The sequence below is a fragment of the Budorcas taxicolor genome, chromosome 8, assembly GCF_023091745.1.
Source record: "Budorcas taxicolor isolate Tak-1 chromosome 8, Takin1.1, whole genome shotgun sequence".
Lineage (NCBI taxonomy): Eukaryota > Metazoa > Chordata > Mammalia > Artiodactyla > Bovidae > Budorcas > Budorcas taxicolor.
The window spans coordinates 66,608,362-66,628,425 of record NC_068917.1 but is presented as its reverse complement, the minus strand read 5'-3'; the positions used below and the strand labels follow the sequence as shown (position 1 = coordinate 66,628,425).

The window sequence follows — 20,064 nt, the reverse complement described above, 5'->3', positions numbered from 1 at the left end:
TGTGCTATTTCTTGTTGCAGCCATCAGCCTGTGCATAGGTGTCAGTGAGTCTCTCCACAATCACTCTTACAAGCCCAGCCATCTTTCAGCATGCTTCCAGACTGTGTTTCTTTGCATCTGACAGCACACCAGGAAGCATGAACTGGACCACATGTGAACATTAGATTTCTCTGGATCATATTTTGGGGGCAGTTCTCTAGAATCTGACACCTGTAAACCATAAACCTGTGACTTGCACCCAGCGGGCTGGAACCAGGGGTAGTCTAATTTCTACAAGAAAGGGAAAACTAGGGGGAGCCAGTACTGGAATAAAGGATTCTAAATCACGGTTAGAGAATGTGCTGGCCCAGTTGTAGCGGTTACTGGGTAACTGCTTCCTGGCATCTTGGGAGCCAAGGACCAGGGATACCAAACATCCCACAATCCAGTCCTACACAGCAAAGAATGCTTCTGCCCCAGATATCAACAGCAGCTCATAAGATGCCAGGAGCACAACCTCATTAATGTGACAACCAAGAACATCTTCCACTTTCAAAAGCCCCTAAAGGGAAGGGATTACTGTGCCTGGCTGAGACCACACCTGAGGGACAGTCTACAGTCCAGGGTCTCAACTCTGAGGCATACCCAATTCCCTGGGGAGCTTTTGAAACATCCAGAAGGCCAGGAACCACCCCAGAAATTCGGATCCAAATAGTCTGCTACAGGACCAGGACTTTTTAAAGTTCCCCAGCTATTTCTAATGGGTAACCAGGGGAGAATCCCCCTGACTCCAGGTATGGAACAAGGATGTGATTATGTGGAATGCCACCTCACTCTCTCCAAAGGGTGGACTGGAGTGGAATGGAATTCCAGATGGCATTTATGCATCAGCTGAAGGGGAAAAGCGTACACCCCGCCTATGATTTTAGGTAGGACTAGAGGTGGCCCTCTGTAGGCAAAGTGCAGGCAGGAGGGAAGGGTGAACCCATTAGGCCAGATTCCAGAGGGAGCACCCAGCTGTCACTATGTTTTAAGTGATCTCAAGATTCTAGCACTAGCCTGAGGAACCCTGAGTCCTTGCTGCTGTTGAAGCCCACTAGAGCTGAGCGAGGAGAATGAAGCATCGAAGGTCCAGGATGGCAGAAGTGTCACAGCAGAGCCTAGTCTCATGCAGGAAGGAAGGTGAGGGGCTCCCCAGCTCTTCCAGATAGATCTTGGCAACCAAGCACTGGGGGCCAGGGGAAAGTACTTTTCCAAATGCACAAACTCTGATCTTCCAGCCCTCCACCCACTCCCCACAGTGGGGACCAAGCAGAGAACCTGCCCCTCCCTAGACATTCCTCTTGTACCTGGACGAGCTCAGGGCTTGCCAGCTCAGCTCCTGATGCAGAATCAGTAGGATAGAGAGGGAAACAGGGAAGAGAAGAGAAAAGTCAGCCGAGGGTGAGCCGTAAGAGGCTGTGGGACAGCAGGAGAAATGGCGTTGAAGCTGTGGTTGTATTTATGCTTTCATGACTCCATAAAAATAGATATTAAAAATAATATTTTATGACTATGGTGGTGGTGGTGGTTTAGTCGCTAAGTCGTGTTCGACTCTTGCGACCCCATGGACAAGCTCCTCTGTCCATGGGATTCTCCAGGCAAGAATACTGGAGTGGGTTGCCATTTCCTTCTCCAGGGGATCTTCCCAACCCAGCAATCAAACCCAGGTCTCCTGCATTGCATTGCAGGTAGATTCTTTACCAACTGAGCTACAAGGGAAGCCCATATTTTATGACTATATTTCAGGTATAAAGACAACCCAGGCTATATTCATTATTGTGATATTCACTTTCCATTCTGATTTTAAAAGAAATTAACACAATTTTTTGGGGGGGGGTCCCATAAAGTTTCACAGGTGGGCCCTAAGCATTGTTGGTACTGGGTGTAATGGATAAGACAGCTGGCTTGAAGGAAATACATCAAAACATATTATCTAGGAATACAATTCTATGTGACTTTTTTTCTTGGTTGATCATACTAAGTTTTCTATGATAAATGTGTAAAATAAGCAGTAATAAAAGCAAACACTCATCTGGGGCCTCTTATCTACTGGTATGTTCTAAGTGCTGGCTATATATTAACTAACTTAACAGCCTCTACAGCCCCAGGACATCCCCTCCACATGGGAGGACACATCCCCTCCACGCCAGGGTACAGAGGCTTTGGCCAAGGAGCATCTGAGCCCAGCACCCCTACCTCCCATGCCAGTTTGTCGGGGACCCCACCACCCACAGACGCACCTCTGCAGCAGCGGCTCCAGCCACCCCTCATGGCACTCGCAGTGGCAGTCCAGAAAGGTCAACACGTCACCCTTGGCCACGGAGGCCCCTAGCAGCCGTGCTCGCACCAGGCCCTCCCTCTTGTTGGCGCGGATCAGACGGACCTTGGGCAACCCCGCCAGCTCGGTGGCCAGGCGCTCCTTCAGGTGTTCTGCAGAGGCAAGCAGGACAACGAGGGTCACACCACACATCCCCAGCCGTGTCCTCCCAGGACCTCCCTGTCCTGAAAAGAAGACTAAATAGACACGAGCCTCCTTTGTTCTGCACCAGGGATATCCTCACAGCACCAGGAATCAAGCCTGGAAGCCCCCGGAAGGCTGGGAGGCAGGGATGGAGGATTCTAGAACCACTGAAGAAGGGCTCCTGCTCAAAACACAGGTAGGTAGATATGCGCTCTTGTAAGGGGTGAATGTGGCATGTGGATCTATCTCAATAAAGCTATCCCCCCACCAAAACGACCTTGACTTGTGAACATTGAAATAAAAGCACAAGAGCCATCCATTCACAATTTTTCCAAAAAATCTTACATAAATGTTATGTTAATATGTAATACATCATAAAATTTTAATTTACATGGAACTATGTTAACATAGATTTTATTTATAATTACATTAATCCAAATTTTCTCAGAAGCACAATTCAGTTGACACAATAATAATAATAATGGTGACCAACATTAGAAGGCTTAGTGTGCTAATTACTACTGTCCAAGTGATCCACATAACTCACCATATGAAGTAAGTACTACTGTGTGTGTGTTCAGTCACTCAGTCACATCCCACACTTTGCGACCCTAAGGACTATAGCCTGCCAGGCTCCTCTGTCCATGGGATTTTCCAGGCAAGAATGCTGGAGTGGGTGGCCATTTCCTCCTCCAGGGGATCTTCCTGACCCAGGGATCAGACCTGAGTCTCCTGTGTCTCCTGCACTGCAGGTGAATTCTTTACCACTGAGCCACCTGGGAAGCCCCTACTACTACAGTACTACTACTGTACCCATTTTATGGATGAGAACACTGAGGCTAGAGAGGCTAAGTGATGAGCTGGGGTCCCAGACAAGAGAGTGGAGGGGCTGTGATTTGAACCCAAGGACTCAGGCTCGAGTCCACAGCCTTAACACTGCCTCCAGAGCTTTCTCCTACAGTTTCTCATCCTTATTAAACAAATCCAAAATTTGTCAGGAGGACATGCTTACCCCATTTTGCAGAAGAGGAAATGAGTCCTTATGAGCTGAAAGGACAGGCACACAGCTAGAACTGGCCCCTGGACTCCTGACTCCACACATAGGCCCTGGAACTAAAGGCGCCAATTCACACCCCTCAGTGGGTCAGGTGAGAACCACTCAGCAAAATAAAAAGGACAGCATCTCCCCACATTGATTAATACATGGGCTTTGTCTCAAAGTCATCCTCAGTCATCAGTGAAGGGGAAAACCTTGTAAAATGTCCTAAGTTGCTTTGTTGTTGGTGAAATGTTTCTCTAAATATTCTTGATACTCAAACAAAAAACAAAAATAAACATTCATTGATTGATTTTTCAACCCTAAATATAATTGCGTACAAGTAGATAGCAGGAATAAGGGAGGAGACTTCCCAAGCAAAGCTAATTAGTAGCAGGGCCCAGTGAACATACAGGAAAATGCTGGTGCAGCTCTCCACTACTCATTATGGGTTTGGTCGGCATCAATCTTCTGTCTGCCTGAACTGTCTTATCCCATCCTGGAAGGTGCTGACAACTCTCATTGGCTCAGGCTGACACTGCAGGAAGGGTGTGAGGAGGGTGCAGGAAGGGTGGGAGGAGAGCACAGGGCAGGACTTCTTCCTCCAGTACAGGCTGAGGGGAGAATCCTGGTTTATACATCATCACCATGGGGACGGAGAACCTTGGCCCCACAGAACCTTGTATTTATAGGAGAACTGAATTGTGCTGAAGGGGTTCATACCATATTCCTGCCTGCTGAGCAGTGGCTTCGTCCCATAAAAAGAAATAATCTGATGTCTACTTCTGAATGAATACATTTCTGAAAGTTTCAGGCACTTTACAGTTTTTAAAATATTTCCTAAAAACAGAAGTTATCATTGAACAAGTGCCAGCAATGTGCCAGGTCCTAACAAGCTGCCACCTCATTTAATACTCACAATGACCCTGGAAGGTAAGAACTACTATTATACCCTTTTACAGGACTGGAAGCCAAGGTTGAAACTGGTTAAGCTCCGTACTCAAGGCTATACGGCTGCAAAATGTTGGAGCTGGGATTCTAGGCTATGCAGTGTGACTCAGAACCAGTGTCTACATAGACATATTTAAAACAACCCTGGGAGGAAAGAAAATGGAGACACATCCTACTAATATGCTGGCTGATACGTGAGATTCTGTGCTACACGTGATCTCATTCATTCCTCACCACAAATGTCAGATTTAAATGTGCTGTGCTAAGTCACTGTTGCTGCTAAGTCACTTCAGTCGTATCCAACTCTGTGCGACCCCACAGACAGCAGCCCACCAGGCTCCCCTGTCCCTGGGATTCTCCAGGCAAGAACACTGGAGTGGGTTGCCATTTCCTTTTCCAATGCATGAAAGTGAAAAGTGAAAATGAAGTCACTCAGTCATGTCCGATTCTTCGTGACCCTGTGGACTGCAGCCCACCAGGCTCCTCCGTCCATGGGATTTTCCAGGCAAGAGTACTGGAGTGGGGTGCCACTGCCTTCTCCGAGTTGTGTCCAACTCTTTGCGACTCTGTGGACTGTAGCCTACCAGGCTCCTCTGTCAATGGGATTCTCCAGGCAAGAGTACTGGAGTGGGTTGCTATACCCTACTCCAGGGAATCTTCTGGACCCAGGAATTGAACCTAAGCCTCTTATGTCTCCTGTACTGGCAGGCAGGTTCTTTACCACTAGTGCCATCCAGGAAGCCCTGATTTAAGTGCAGATAAACCCATTTACAGATGAGAAACCAAAAATCAGAAGACAAGTGACTTGCCTGAGGTGCCGTGACAGGTTATGGTAAAGCTCACCTACAGCCGCAGACCCCGTACCTCAGTGCCTTGTAGACTACAGTAGGCCTCGGCCTCCAGCCCCGCTTGCGAGCTGCCAGGGGGAATGCCAGCTGTCCCGACTCACTCTCCCCATGCTTTTCAGCTGAGCACATGGCCACCCACCATAGAGATGATGTTCCCAGTCTCCCTCACAAGTAGCTGTCGCCAAGTGGCCCTGTTCTACTCAATGGGATGTGAGGGTGACTTCCAAGTGGACTCCCAGTCCCCTGGAAACCCTTCCACTGACAGGAGTAAACAGGAGGTGAAGAGCCAGCCTGGGCTATGCCATCCTTGAGAAAGGGGAAACTCAGGGCAGGAGGAGCCGGGCCCTAACACCATGGAGCTGCCACACTTGCCCTAGTCTATTATCCCAGATTTGCAACAGGAGAGAGAAATCAACTTTTATCTCATGTAAATCACTGTTATTTTGTGTTTCTGTGAGAACAGCACACCTACCAGTCAGGACAGATACACAGGCTCTGAGGTCAGACAGACCAGCCTCAGGGCCTGAAGCGGCAGATAAGCAGCGGCTCTACCCCGAAGGGGGTGCCCAGAGGTTGGTGACTGGGTCGGAAACAGGCTCAGCACCACACCCACAGCTTTCCCTGTGGTAAGGCCCTGACATTTCCCCTCACTTAAGCTTATCTGACTACTGCTTCACTGACACTACTAACCCCAGCCAGGCAAGGCCACAGCAGCCCCTCACACATCCTCCTTCCATCCTCACCCCCCATCCCCACTCCCCAACCCCCAGCATCAGTCAGCCTGTCTCAACAGGGCAGCACAGAGAGTCCCCAAGACCTAGCAACCTTACAGCTCTCCCAACAGCCATCAGGCAGCTCCCTATAGGCTCCTACTTAAGCTAAATTCCTTCTATTGTCCACCAAGGCCCCACCTGATCTGGCCTCATCCACCCCGAAATCCCATCCCCAGGTCACCCTCCACTGGCTGGTGGTCTGACCCTGAGAATGGCTGCTTGTTTCAGCTTCTGCACCTGCTGCTCCCAGCCCGGGCCCCCTGCCCAGACCTTCACTGGGCTGCCTTCTTCTTCATACTGTTGTTGTTATCCAGTCGTGTTCGACTCTTTGCAACCCCATGAACTGCAGCACACCAGGCTTCCCTGTCCTTCACTGTCCCTGGAGTTTACAGCTTTTGGCTTTAAAGAGGCCTCCCTGATCTCCATCAGCTAGAGTAGTCCTGGTCCCCAAGCTCTAGGCGTTCTCCTGTTTCCATTATTCTTTCAGGGCACTTTCTACTCATGCTGTAGTACAGTATCAGGTTCTATTATGTAAGCTGTATATTGTATTACGTGATGTATGTATATATAGCGTTGTATTATGTGATGCATGTGTTATGTTCTCCGCGTGTTTATTGACCATCTCAACCCACAGCTCTAGAATGTGAGTTTTACAAGGGCAGGGATTTATCTTGTTTCCCATGGAATCCCCAGCACCCAGCACATGCTCAAAAAAAGCCTCCTGAATAATAAAGGGCCAGCCTCGGCCTGGAGGTGAATTGCTGGATCCCAGGTCATTGGTCAGGTCTGTAGGAACACTGACCATCCTTTCAATGGAATGTCTCGCCGTGGCTTCAGTTCTTCTTCTGTCTGGACTGCCCCTTTTCTATTTCATCTCAAAGTCAGTATCTTAGGCCAAAGCCCTGCGGTTTTTCCAGTTCAAGGAGGGCACCACCACTTACCCGGAGACCCAGGCCGGAAGCCCGAGTGTCCTCCTCGCAGCTTAGCCAGTCTCCAGGCCTGTAGACGCTGCCTCCTAAACACCCTCCTCCCACCTGCCTGCCCTCCCCGCCCCTCCAACCTGGGTCACCTCCACAGCCCCCTCATCTCCCTGTAGAGCTTCCCAGTACCCCATTCTCCACACTCCAGTCCAGAGGGTTTCCCCAAAGAACAGATGGCTCTTGCTTGAAATTCTGCCTTGGTTTCTCCCTCAGGACAAAGCCCCAACTCCTCAGCCTTGCGTCTAAGTCCTGCGCCCTCTTCCTGCTCCTCCCTGCAGCAGCCAGCTCTCCATTCTTCCTGAACTACTTGCAGATCCTACACAGTCCACACAGCACTGCAACTCCTTTCCATACCCTGTGTCCTCCACTTGAAACACCCTCCCTCCTCATTTGCAGTCCACAAACTACCCAGCCTTCAAGACTATGGTCAACCACCTGCTCCTGAGCGCCCAGGTGGGTGAGGGTCCCCTCTCTGCCTCCTATAGCACCGAGCGGTAGAGCACTCTGCCATCACATCTGCATCCCCCTACCCAGCTCCGAGCTCCCTGAGGGCAGGGGCCAGGCCAGGGAGACGCAGGAAGCCCATCCTTCCCGGCCTGTTCTATGCACCCATGTCACACCTGCCTCGCAGGCACAGTCACCAAAGGGCAGGCTCCTCCAAGAGCCCAAGTCAGGGGCTCACCTCGATCACTGTAGTCATCTACAAGGATAACTTCTTCTAGCAGGGTGTCTGGGGATGTCTCAAGGACACTGTAAACTGTCCGAAGGAGAGTTGACCAGGCTTCATTATAAAACGCTATGACGACCGACGTCGTGGGCAATTGATCATAATTGTATTTCTTCTCTTTGCACCTGCAAATACAACACAATTTCAGGAATTAAGACCCTACTGGTGACTTGTATACCAGGCCCAGGCTGGTGCTGGGTTTGGAGTGAATGGAACTCAGGTCATGGTCTCAGGGCCTCCCTCTGGGAAATGGTAAATAACCTGCTGGGATCTTCCAGAGTCACCCATGATCCAGTAGGAATCCCAGCAGATTCTTTAAAAGATTCTAAAATGATACCTACTGAGCTTGACCTGCAGGATGCTGTTTCTAAACTTTAAAGCGATTTTCAGATTTCTGCAACATTCAAACTCAGCAGACTGAGAAAGGAGGGGGTAGTGTCAGCTCTCCCCGCCTCACGCCTACCTCTCCCATCTGTCCACACCCTTCCAGCCCCACTGCTGGGCCTCTGCTCAGACCGCATCCTTTCTTTCTGTTTTTTAAAGACTTTGTTTGATGCGGACCATTTCTAAAGTCTTCGCTGAATATGTTCACCCTTTCTTTAAATTGAATAAATTTCATTTTGAAAACCTCACTGTCATTATTTCCACCATTTCTCTTTGGATCGGTGCACTTGTGGAACTAAATGTTAGCTTTTCTTTGTTTTAAAGATTAAAAAAAGTCTTTAACTTTAGGTTTCAGAAAAATACATTTTTTTTCATGTAGTACAAGCAATTAGTTCTCTCTGATGCTTCTAGTGGGCTATGGCAGCTTTTCTATGCAACCTGTCTAGTACTCAGAGGTATGCTAAATCCAGACACAATTAAGCACTCGCTGTGTATTAAATCATTTAATGGCCTCCACAGTCTCAGGAGGCAGGTACTATCACCAGAGAAACACAAATATCACTTATATGTGGAATCTAAAATATGACACAAATGAACTTATTTACAAAACACAGACAGACTCACAGACATAGAAAACAAACTTATGGCTGCCAAAGGGGAAAGCGGGAGAGGGAGGAATGAATTAGGAGTTTGGGATTAGCAGATACAAACTACTATAAATAAAGTAGATAAACAACAAGGTCCTAGTATATAGCACAGGGAACTGTATCCAATATCCTGTAATAAACCAAAATGGAGAAGAATAACGAAATCATTTTGATGTACACCAGAAATTAATACAACACTGTAAATCAACTATGCTTCAATTAAAAAAAAAAGATAAAACATCCTTTAAGTGCATTCTCCTTCATGAATTTCAATATATCCTCCTGAATATCTCTAAATTTGCATCCAGGAAAAACATTTCCCTCTTTTTCTGGGCAATAAAAAGCTGTGTATTCTTCAATTAGACAAAGGCAGACATGTATTACTCAGGGTTTCACTTCTGGAAAGACAAAGAGAGCTCAGAAGCAAATTTACTACTAAATCATAGTAAGCCATCTTTTCCTTAACTTTCTGGTATAATCCATATGCTCTGTGAAGGCAGGGGTAGAGTTGCGCTTTACTGTGTATTTTCTGCATGCTTTGCACTGTATCTAGTAATAATAGTAACATTTATTGAGTGTTTACTATATGATAGGCAGTGTGCTAAACGTTCCACAAGCATTATTCCTTAAAATCTTCTTTAAAAGTCTTCATCAAAACCCTTCTGGATGAGGATACCATAATCTCCACCAGTACAGTATATGTCTATGTATTTTATGGTTATGAATAAATGGGTGTGGCAAATACCTCCTGATCTTTTATGTTTATATTTAGGTTATCACATAAACATCTTTAAAACAATGAAAATTTGCATCCTTTGGAGAACAGGCCAAGAAGGTCCCAGTGGGCACAGGTGTGTTTTATTGGCCCAGAATGCTTTCTCCTTTCTTCACCTTACTGTACTTTGATTTCCCTTTCAGGAACCATGCCTCCTGGACTCTCAAGCTGTATGTTTTGTGCAGGGCTGCACATATACACACATATGGATACATACACAAATATACACATCCCTTTGGGAAGGTTACATGTCCCAGGCCCGGCCAATCAACATTTTCCTGATGACATAAGTTGAGTCCCTATATCCAGAGCCCAGAATAATCTGAATCCAGTTCAAATCCTAGACCTTTCTGTCATAGAAGTCAATATATTTTCTATATGTAAGTCAGTCTGAACTGACTTAAATTAGTTTAATCAAAAGAACCCTATCTAAAAGAGAATTTTTTTTTTTTTAAGTGAATATAGGACTTCCATGAGCTTCCCTGGTAGCTCAGATGGTAAAGAATCTGCCTGCAACATGTGAGATGTGGGTTTGAATCCTGGGTTGAGAAGATTCTCCTGGAGAAGGGAATGGCAACCCACTCCAGTTTCTTGCCTGGAGAATCCTCATAGACAGAGGAGCCTGGCAGGCTACAGTCCATAGGGTTGCAAAGAGTCAGACATGACTGAGTGACTTCACTTTGATTCTTTCACTTTCTTTAGGACTTCCACTCATGGCAGTATGGAAGATTAGGCTTTCCTGGTGGCTCAGATGGTGCCTCTGCCCGGATTTGATCGCTGGGGCAAGAAAATCCCCTGGAGAAGGAAATGGCTACCCACTCCAGTATTCCCGCCTGGAGAGTTCCATGAACAGAGGAGCCTGGTGGGATACAGTCCATGGGGTCGAAAAACAGTCAGACACAACTGAGTGACTAACACTTTCACACGTAGTAAAGGACACTTAAAAAATTCTTAATACTGTAAAAAAACTTTTAAATGTATGGATCAGCTTACAGAAAACAAAAGAAGTCCTCAGAGTCCAGGAACAACAAGAAAATATATATACCTGGATATTAGAAGTAGCAGACACAGAACATGAATAAGTATGCTTCTTATGATTAAATAAATAAGAGAACCTCAAACGAAGGACAAAGAAACAAAAATGACAGGAAAATTTAACTCAGTATAGACATCTCACAGTGATGGAGCAAGCCAGGGGACAGTGGAATACTATCTTCAAATGCCAAACTGTCAACCTGGAATTAAATACCCAACCTAACTATTTTACAAGAACAAAACAAGAAAACATTTTCAGATAACAATAACTTTGTCTATAGCAAGAAATACATGATATATTTCTGGAAGAAGAAAAGAATTCCAGAAAGGTCTCCAAGATACAAAGACCACCATTCAGGAAAGAATGATGGGAAGAAAAAATAAACTTGTGGATAAATGTAAACAAATATTGCATTAAAAAAATGTTTAATGTGTTGATTTAAAAAGCAAGACAGAATTAAAATACTGGAATAAAATGACATACAAACTGGGAAAGAAAGTGATCAATGTTAAAGCATTCCAAGATCCACTGATTAATTTAGATCTTTTGAGTTGAATATATAATTATATACTTTCTTTTTGTTGTTTTTTAATTTTTTAAAATTTTAATTGGAGGCTAATTACTTTACAATATTGTGGCGGTTTTGCCATACATTCACATGAATCAGCCATGGTTGTACATGTATTCCCCATCCTGACCCTCCCTCCCACCTCCTTCTCCATCCCATCTCTCAGGGTCATCCCAGTGCACCAGCCCTGAACACCCTGCCTCATGCATCGAACCTGGAATGGTGATCTATTTCACATATGGTAATATACATGTTTCAATACTATTCTCTCAAATCACCCCACCCTCACCTTCTCCCACAGAGTCCAACAGTCTGTTCTTTATATCTGTATCTCTTTTACTGTCTTGCATATAGTCATCGTTACCATCTTTCCCAATTCCATATATATGCATTAATATATTGTATTGGTGTTTTTCTTTCTGACTTACTTCACTCTGTATAATAGGCTCCAGTTTCATCCACCTCATGAGAACTGATTCAAATGCATTCTTTTTAATAGCTGAGTAATACTCCATCGTGTATATGTACCACAGCTTTCTTATCCATTTGTCTGCCGATGGACATCTAGGTTGCTTCTGTGTCCTGGCTTTTGTAAACAGTGCTGCGATGAACACTCGGGTACACACGTCTCTTTCAATTCTGGTTTCCTTGATGTGTATGCCCAGCAGTGGGACTGCTGGGTCATACGGCAGTTCTATTTCCAGCTTTTTAAGGAATCTCCACCCTGTTCTCCATAGTGGCTGTACTAGTTTGCATTCCCACCAACAGTGTAAAAGGGTTCCTTTTTCTCTGCACTCTCTCCAGCATTTATTGTTTGTAGACTTTTTGATAGCAGCCATTCTGATGGCATGAGATGGTACCTCACGTGGTTTTGATTTGCATTTCTCTGATAATAAGTGATGTTGAGCATCTTTTTATGTGTTTGTTAGCCATCTGTATGTCTTCTTTGGAGAAATGTCTGTTTAGTTCTTTGGCCCATTTTTTGATTGGGTCGCTTATTTTTCTGGAATTGAGCTGCAGGAGTTACTTGTATATTTTTGAGATTAATTGTCAGTTGTTTCATTTGCTATTATTTTCTCCCATTCTGACGGCTCTCTTTTCACCTTGCTTATAGTTTCCTTCATTGTGCAAAAGCTTTTAAGTTTAATTAGGTCCCATTTGTTTATTTTTGCTTTTATTTCCAATATTCTGGGAGGTGGGTCATAGAGGATCCTGCTGTGATGTATGCTGAAGAGTGTTTTGCTTATGTTCTCCTCTAGGAGTTGTATAGTTTCTGGTCTTACGTTTAGACCTTTAATCCATTTTGAGTTTATTTTTGTGTATGGTATTAGAAAGTGTTCTAGTTTCCTTCTTTTACAAGTGGTTGACCAGTTTTCCCAGCACCACTTGTTTAAAGAGATTGTCTTTTCCCCATTGTATATTCTTGCCTCCTTTGTCAAAGATAAGGTGTCCATAGGTGTGTGGATTTATCTCTGGGCTTTCTATTTTGTTCCATTGATCTATGTTTCTGTCTTTGTGCCAGTACCATACTGTCTTGATGACTGTGGCTTTGTAGTAGAGCCTGAAGTCAGGCAGCTTGATTCCTCCAGTTCCATTATTCTTTCTCAAGGTTGCTTAGACTATTTGAGGTTTTTTGTAATTCCATACAAATTGTGAAATTATTTGTTCTAATTCTCTGAAAAATACTGTTGGTAGCTTCATAGGGATTGCATTGAATTTATAGATTGTTTTGGGTAGTATACTCATTTTCACTATACTGATTTTTCCAATCCATAAACATGGTATATTTTTCCATCTATTTGTGTCATCTTTGATTTCCTTCATCAGTGTTTTATAGTTTTATATATATAGGTCTTTTGTTTCTTTAGGTAGATTTATTCCTAAGTATTTTATTCTTTTCGTTGCAGTGGTGAATGGAATTGTTTCCTTAATTTCTCTGTCTTCTCATTGTTAGTGTATAGGAATGCAAGAGATTTCTGTGTGTTAATTTTATATCCTGAAACTTTATTGTATTCATTAATTAGCTCTAGTAATTTTCTGGTGGCATATTTAGGGTTTTCTATGTAGAGAATCATGTTATATGCAAACAGTGAGAGTTTTACTACTTCTTTTCCAATCTGGATTCCTTTTTTCTTTTTCTGCTCTGATTGCTATGGCCAAAACTTTCAAAACTATGTTGAATAGTAGTGGTGAGAGTGGGCATCCTTGTCTTGGTCCTGACTTTAGGGGAAATGCTTTCAATTTTTCACCATTGAGGATAATGTTTGCTGCGGGTTTATCATATATGGCTTTTATTATGTTGAGGTATGTTCCTTCTACACCTGCTTTCTGGAGGGTTTTTATTATTAATGGATGTTGAACTTTCAAATTTACCACTAAAGATTGGAAATAGATAATTTTCAAATCAGTAGAGTGAGAAAAATGGAAGCAGAAGGGGAGGAAAACCTCTATCAATTAAAAAAAGCAGTATAAAAAAGGAAAAAAACATAGAAAAAGCATAATAAGCAGAAAGCATAAATAAGATGGCATAATCAAACACTAAAGTTTCAGTAAGCACAGTAAGTATAAATGGACATAAATATTTAGTTAAAGATTGTCAGTCTGGATTTTTTTTTTCAGTGACAACACAAAATCCAGCAACATGTTGATTAGAGACATGCCTAAAATCTAAGGTCACAGAAGTGAAAGGATAGGAGAAGGCATCATGAAACTTCTAACTAAAAAGAACCTGTTCTATAGGCTTAAAGTACTGATTCAAAGAATGGAACCATACTGACAACCACAAGATGGGTCTAATAAGACCCAGTAAAACAGCCTCAGTTTATAACTTTACTGGGGAAGCAGAGAAACAAAGTCTAATAAGCTCCACCCCATGTGTGATGTGTTTTTCCAAAGGTATTGTTGTTAAGAGAACAGACAAGCAGGCTATCTCTCGCAAAAAGAGAAATCCCAACTGACTCCCTGCAAGACACAAACTTTACTTTTGCTGAATTATCTGCTTGGAGCTATGCTGAAACTCTTCACCATCCTAGCACCCAAGTCCTAGTCCTTAAACTCAGACACACACCTGCAACTATAGCATTAATGAGGCTAAAACCAGGGCAAAACATTTGAGAAATGCAAAAACCTGTGTGTATTATTTACACACTTTTCTAACCAGTGGTTCACAACTCATTAGCGATGGCAGAAAACAGCTGATATTCACATGCGTGGCATCTCCATACATGTGTGGTGGAAATGCACAGCCCCAAGGGTGCAGTCACTCCAACTTTCTATCCTGCTAAGATAACAGGTCAGAATGCAAATGAGAATGACAGAAGATGATTATCTCAAGAACTGATCAATGAAAACGAAAACTTTCTCCAAGTATTGGTACATTATTGGCCACCATCTACTTTGTAAACTGGATGTGATTTCACCACTAGTTTCAACTGCATTTAACTTGTTATCAGTCCCCATTTTATCTAATTCTGGTATTCTCCCACACCGTCAAAAACACCCATCCTTCCTCTTCAGAACGAGAAATTCACAGGCTCTAAGCTTTCAACCCTAGTTACACATCAGCCCCAGCCTCGGCCCAACTCAAAACTCTTCCTAATTTTTCTGGGGACGGTCCCTTACATAACTGTTCAAAGTTTCCCAAGCCCACAGACCTAGCTACCTGATTCCCCACTTTGGCCTGTCACCATCTCAGAGTGAAAATTCCCTCTCTTTGCCAGGCTCAAATAAAACAGTATTTGTGAAAGAGTTTTTTAAACCCTATACTTTCTAAACTACCATGCAAGGACGTCCTGTCCTCCTCCTCCTCCTCCTTGATTCAGTGCCATAACTAAAAATAAATAAATAAATAAAAGTGTGAGCTAATCCACTGGCGTGCGAATAATGAGCCTTGCAGAAGGGCGGGGGTCTACGTCAAATCTCGAGGACTTAGAGTTAATACTTCAAAGTTTCTCTAGCAGCTATCAAGGCTTGCAGACACCAGAAGAACCAAGCCAAACAGTCCTATAGTAGCTCCTAACTCTTTGCCTATGATAAGAGGTTTATCCCCTGTTGGTTAAAAATGTGTGTGGGCCTTGTATATACTCATGTCTGAGTATGTTCTCACTCACACACCCATATATGTCTTTTTCAAAATCTATTTTGTATACCTGAAAGTCTACAAGGATACACAGCAAAATGTTAACAGTGGTTCTCCTCAGGGTGGTACGTTAATGGATGATTTTTTATTTTTGCTTCCCTGTATATGAAAAATTTTCTAGAGTGAACATGTACTGTTTGGGTAATTAAAATTAATAGATAAATAACTGCCTCCATCTTGAAAGGGAGGAAGGAATAAAAGATTCTGACTCTGCTCCAGATCTGTGTTACTTTGGGGGCACAGATTATCCTCTCTAGTAAGACTGGATGCTCCCTCAGGGCCATTTCTGCTATGACATTCAAGGATCCTAACCACACCTCTGCTTGTTACTAATTATAGTTCCAACCCTCTCCCTACCATGACCCTGACTGAACTTCTAAGCTGCTACTCCAGTTTCTCAGGCTAAAATCTCAAGACCTTATCAGGTCCTCCACGCCTGTATGGAATAAACAAGTGAATCTTCATGAAAGGCCCTGACACTACTGGCTACACCTCAGTTATATCAGAAGGCCTGGCTGGGCTGAGACTAACACAGACGGAGCTCACCTTTCTCTCCAGCTAGGCAAGAATGACCCAACAGGCCTTGTTGCAGGAATTAAAAGGCCAGAGGCCTTCACATACCTTATCACGCTGGGTTTGGATTAACTTCCCAGGGTCAAAGCAACAGCAGGATCTATAAGCAAATCCTGACAGGACACAGGGCAGCTGTGTCACCATGGAGACGGGATACCATAAACCCCACAATGTTTCAAAGGGATTTCACAACCTCGAATGATAAAGGAAGTCAGAACCTGGAAAAGAAAAACTTTATGACCAATCCCTGGATGACTCTTAAAAGCAACCTCCTGAGGGTACTGTTGGCAGTAAAAACAAGAACTGAGTACATAGTGTGATCCAGGTATCAGGTGTTTCATCAACTCCTAGCTTGTGTTATTCCTACTCATCCCTTATTTTGTAGACTGGGAAGCTGAGGCTCAAGAGAGGCCAGATAACTTGCTCAACATCACAGAGCTGATGAGCGAAAGAGCCACGGTTTTATCTCATAGGAACTGGGTCTGAACCCTGAGTCTGACCTGAAAGCTTCCCCTAGACCTTGCCTCAGTGAGCACCCTTGGAGTTTCAAGGAGATAAACATGTGTTTAACCATTTGGTTGAAGGGGAGGAACTGCTACCAACCCTAACAAACAAAGCTCTACTCAAAAACATAAACACTGAAGATGCCTAAGGTAAAAGCATAGGCTATGGCACCCCACTCCAGTACTCTTGCCTGGAAAATCCCATGGACAGAGGAGCATGGTGGGCTGCAGTCCATGGGTCGCTAAGAGTCGGACACGACTGAGTGACTTCACTTTCACTTTTCACTTTCATGCATTGGAAAAGGAAATGGCAGCCCATTCCAGGGTTCTCGCCTGGAGAATCCCAGGGACAGGGGAGCCTGATGGGCTGCCGTCTATGGGGTCGCACAGAGTCGGACACAACTGAAGCGACTTAGCAGCAGCAGCAGACACAAGTAGATCGTGAAAAGCAGCAGAGAGAGTGAGGTGCCAACCATCCACACTTTGCCGATGGCTGCAGAGCTGGGTCTCTCCCTGCAGACATCCATGCTCTCTCTGGCCAAGAATCCACATGGCAGTTCCCTAAAAATCCTGAAATCAGCACAGAGCCCAAGGGGCCAGGAGGGCCACGTCCCTCAAGCCCAGTTAGTCACTTTCCAGCTCTGGGCCCTTGAGTGAGTCATCTGACCTAAGCCTATTTCCACACCTGTAAGCAGGAAGGACAAGGAGCAGGGAAGGGTGGTGCCTGGTGCACACTGGAAGCTGTCCCACTCCCAGAATCTCCTCTCTGACCCCTCTTTTCCACCAAGTCTTTCAGGAGGGGACTCCAGCAGGGACCTGAAAGACCCCTGCCAAAAGAGGAAAGGCGATAGGCCAGGCTCCACCTGCCAGCCTGTTCCCTTTGCACTGGGCACAACCCCTCCAGCCAACAGCTCCAACAGGAATGAGGCCTCTGACCACATAGGTCCCACAGCTGTGTCACCCACAGGAGCAAGCTAGGCTGAACCAGTGCCAGAAGGAGCCCTTCCCACCAGCTGCTCCTCCCTGTCTTCCTATGGTAAAGCTGAGGAATCCAGCTCCCAGAGAGGGGGAAGGAGGCTTGCTGCTTCTGACCTGCCCTTCTTGCTGCCCTGACCTTTCACCTCACCTGCCCGTGGTTCCCTTCACTCCTGGTTCATTTATGGGCCCCGGCGCACACAGGTGCACACAGGTAAGTGAGTGAAGCCTGTCTGAAGCCCACGGGTCCTTAGCTTAGCCAGAGCAGAAGGTTTCAGGGGGAATTAGACTGGGGGTTGGGGGTCCCTTACAACCCAAGAAGGGCGCCCTAAGGGTCTCATATTAAACCTGTCTGCAGATTTGTCGGTTTCCGAGATTTTTGGGGGGGGGGGGGGGAGGGGTCACTTTTTAAAACTTTCCTGGTACTCACTCGGTATAGAATCTGTCTGCAGTGCAGAAGACCCGGGTTCGATCCCTGGGTCGGGAAGATCCCCTGGAAAAGGAAATGGCAAACCACTCCAGTATCCTTGCCTGGAAAATCCCATAGACAGAGGAGCCTGGTGGGCTGCGGTCCATGGGGTCGAAGAGTCGGGTACGCTGAACGACTAATACTTTCAAAACTTTCTTCTCTCCCACACCCCTATGAACTTTCACTGCCCACTTGCGAGTGACTCAACAAGACACGAGCTCCCCAGGTCTTTGGAGAGCCGGGTCCCACCCCGCCACTTCCCCGCCGCGGAAACTGAGACGCGGAGACTCAGAGGGCGATGCTCCTCCCGCCACCTGCGGACTCACAGAGGGTTCCAGCGCTCAGGCAGGCGGCGGTGCAACGAGATGCGGTCGCTGAGGTAGATGTTGATCTGGTGTAGCCGCACGCTCTCCTCCTGCAGCCGCAGTTCCTCGCCCTGCAACTGCAGCCGCACTGCCTCGCCGTGGGCGCCCAGAGCGTCCTCGGGCACCGGCGGCCGCGCCAGGACCGGGTCGCGCCGCCCGGAGCGCTGGGTGCGTCGGAGTCCAGGCTCGGCCGCCCGGGCCCCGCGCCGCGCCCGCAGCACCGAGCCCAGCCCGGCGAGTGCTAGCAACACCAACAGTGCCAGCAGCGCCTCCCGGCCGCGCCGCAGCCCTCGCGGGCAGCGTCTCCGCGCTGCACGCCCCAACATACGCCCCCCAGCTCCTGCCAGCGCCTGGCGCGCCCCCGGCGGCGGCGCAGCCCGAGACCCGGATTCCGGAACCGCCGCGCCGCCCCGCCCCCTCCCCGCCCCACCTGCGCCCCGCCCCCTTCCCGCCCTGCCCGCCTGCAGAGGGGGCGAATATTTGCAGGGTACGGACCGAGGAGCCTGGTGGGCTACAGTCCACGGGGTCGCGAAGAGTCGGACACGACTGAGTGACTTCACTTGCACTTTTCACTTTCATGCATTGGAGAAGGAAATGGCAACCCACGCCAGTATTCTTGCCTGGAGAATCCCAGGCACGGAGGAGCCTGGTGGGGTCGCACAGAGTTGGACAAGACTGACGCGACTTAGCAGCAGCCGCAGCACGCCGGCTAGCTGAGACACGGACCTTCCTCACCGAACTGTGGGCTTTATTAAAAAGGTATAGACTCAGTTCAGCTCCTGGCACGTCGCAAGTACTCCGTAAGTGTTGGCCGAATGCGCAGTGCTGCTGCTGCTGCTAAGTCGCTTCAGTAGTGTCCTCTCTGTGCGACCCCATAGATGGCAGCCCACTAGGCTCCTCTGTCCCTGGGATTTTCCAGGCAAGAATACTGGAATGGGTTGCCATTTCCTTCAATGCATTAAAGTGAAAAGTGAAAGTGAAGCTGCTCAGTCGTGTCCAACTCTTAGCGACCCCATGGACTGCAGCCTACCAGGCTCCTCCGTCCATGCGATATTCCAGGCCAGAGTACTGGAGTGGGTTGTCATTGCCTTCTCCGATGCGCTGTGCAGGGCGCTACAAATTTCACTGCCATTATCTCCTCTGACCTTTGTGCTGTTCTGTGCTTAGTCGCCCATCGTGTCCGACTCTTTGCGAGCCCATGGACTGTAGCCCACCAGGCTCCTCCATCCATGGGGATTCTCCAGGTAACAATACTGGAATGGGTTGCCACGCCCTCCTCCAGGGGATCTTCCCAACCGAGATTGAACATAGGTCCAATAAGAGAGGATTGGACTACTCCGTTTTACAGATGAGGAGACCCAGGCACAGTGAGGCTAATTGACTCCAGGCTATTTCATTGAGGCCTGCAGGTATACCGACCTAGGACATATTGCTTCCATACCTTGCATAACAAACCCTCCACTGGCTCCCTGTTACTCAATGCCTACTCTGTTTCTTATTCCTCACTTTACAGATGCCTCCAAGAAATTGATCAAAGGAATGAACTATCCCTTAGAAAAACATGCATAGGCACCCATAACATGATTGCACATATCCCCAGGCCTTCATGTTAAGTACCCTGGGCCTTGGCTCCAGGTTTTCCCTAGGGAGGCTTGCTGGAAATATTTAATAGGGTCTTGGCCACCTCATGCAAAGAGTTGACTCATTGGAAAAGACTCTGATGCTGGGAGGGATTGGGGGCAGGAGGAGAAGGGGACGACAGAGGATGAGATGGCTGGATGGCATCACTGACTCGATGGACGTGAGTCTGAGGGAACTCCGGGAGTTGGTGATG

At 46.5% G+C, this 20,064-nt stretch overlaps 1 protein-coding gene across 1 annotated transcript in view; it reads right to left on the bottom strand.

The window, feature by feature from the left end:
- Positions 1-18,556, bottom strand: part of GALNT12 (polypeptide N-acetylgalactosaminyltransferase 12) — a 32,150-nt gene extending 13,594 nt beyond the window's left edge. The window contains exons 1-3 of the mRNA XM_052644773.1: positions 18,192-18,556; positions 7,753-7,922; positions 2,262-2,451 (exon numbers count right to left, since the gene is read on the bottom strand). Of these exons, the coding sequence (XP_052500733.1) occupies positions 2,262-2,451; positions 7,753-7,922; positions 18,192-18,556 (725 nt within the window). The remainder of the gene's footprint in view (positions 1-2,261; positions 2,452-7,752; positions 7,923-18,191) is intronic.
- Between the last annotated feature and the right edge of the window lie 1,508 nt (positions 18,557-20,064).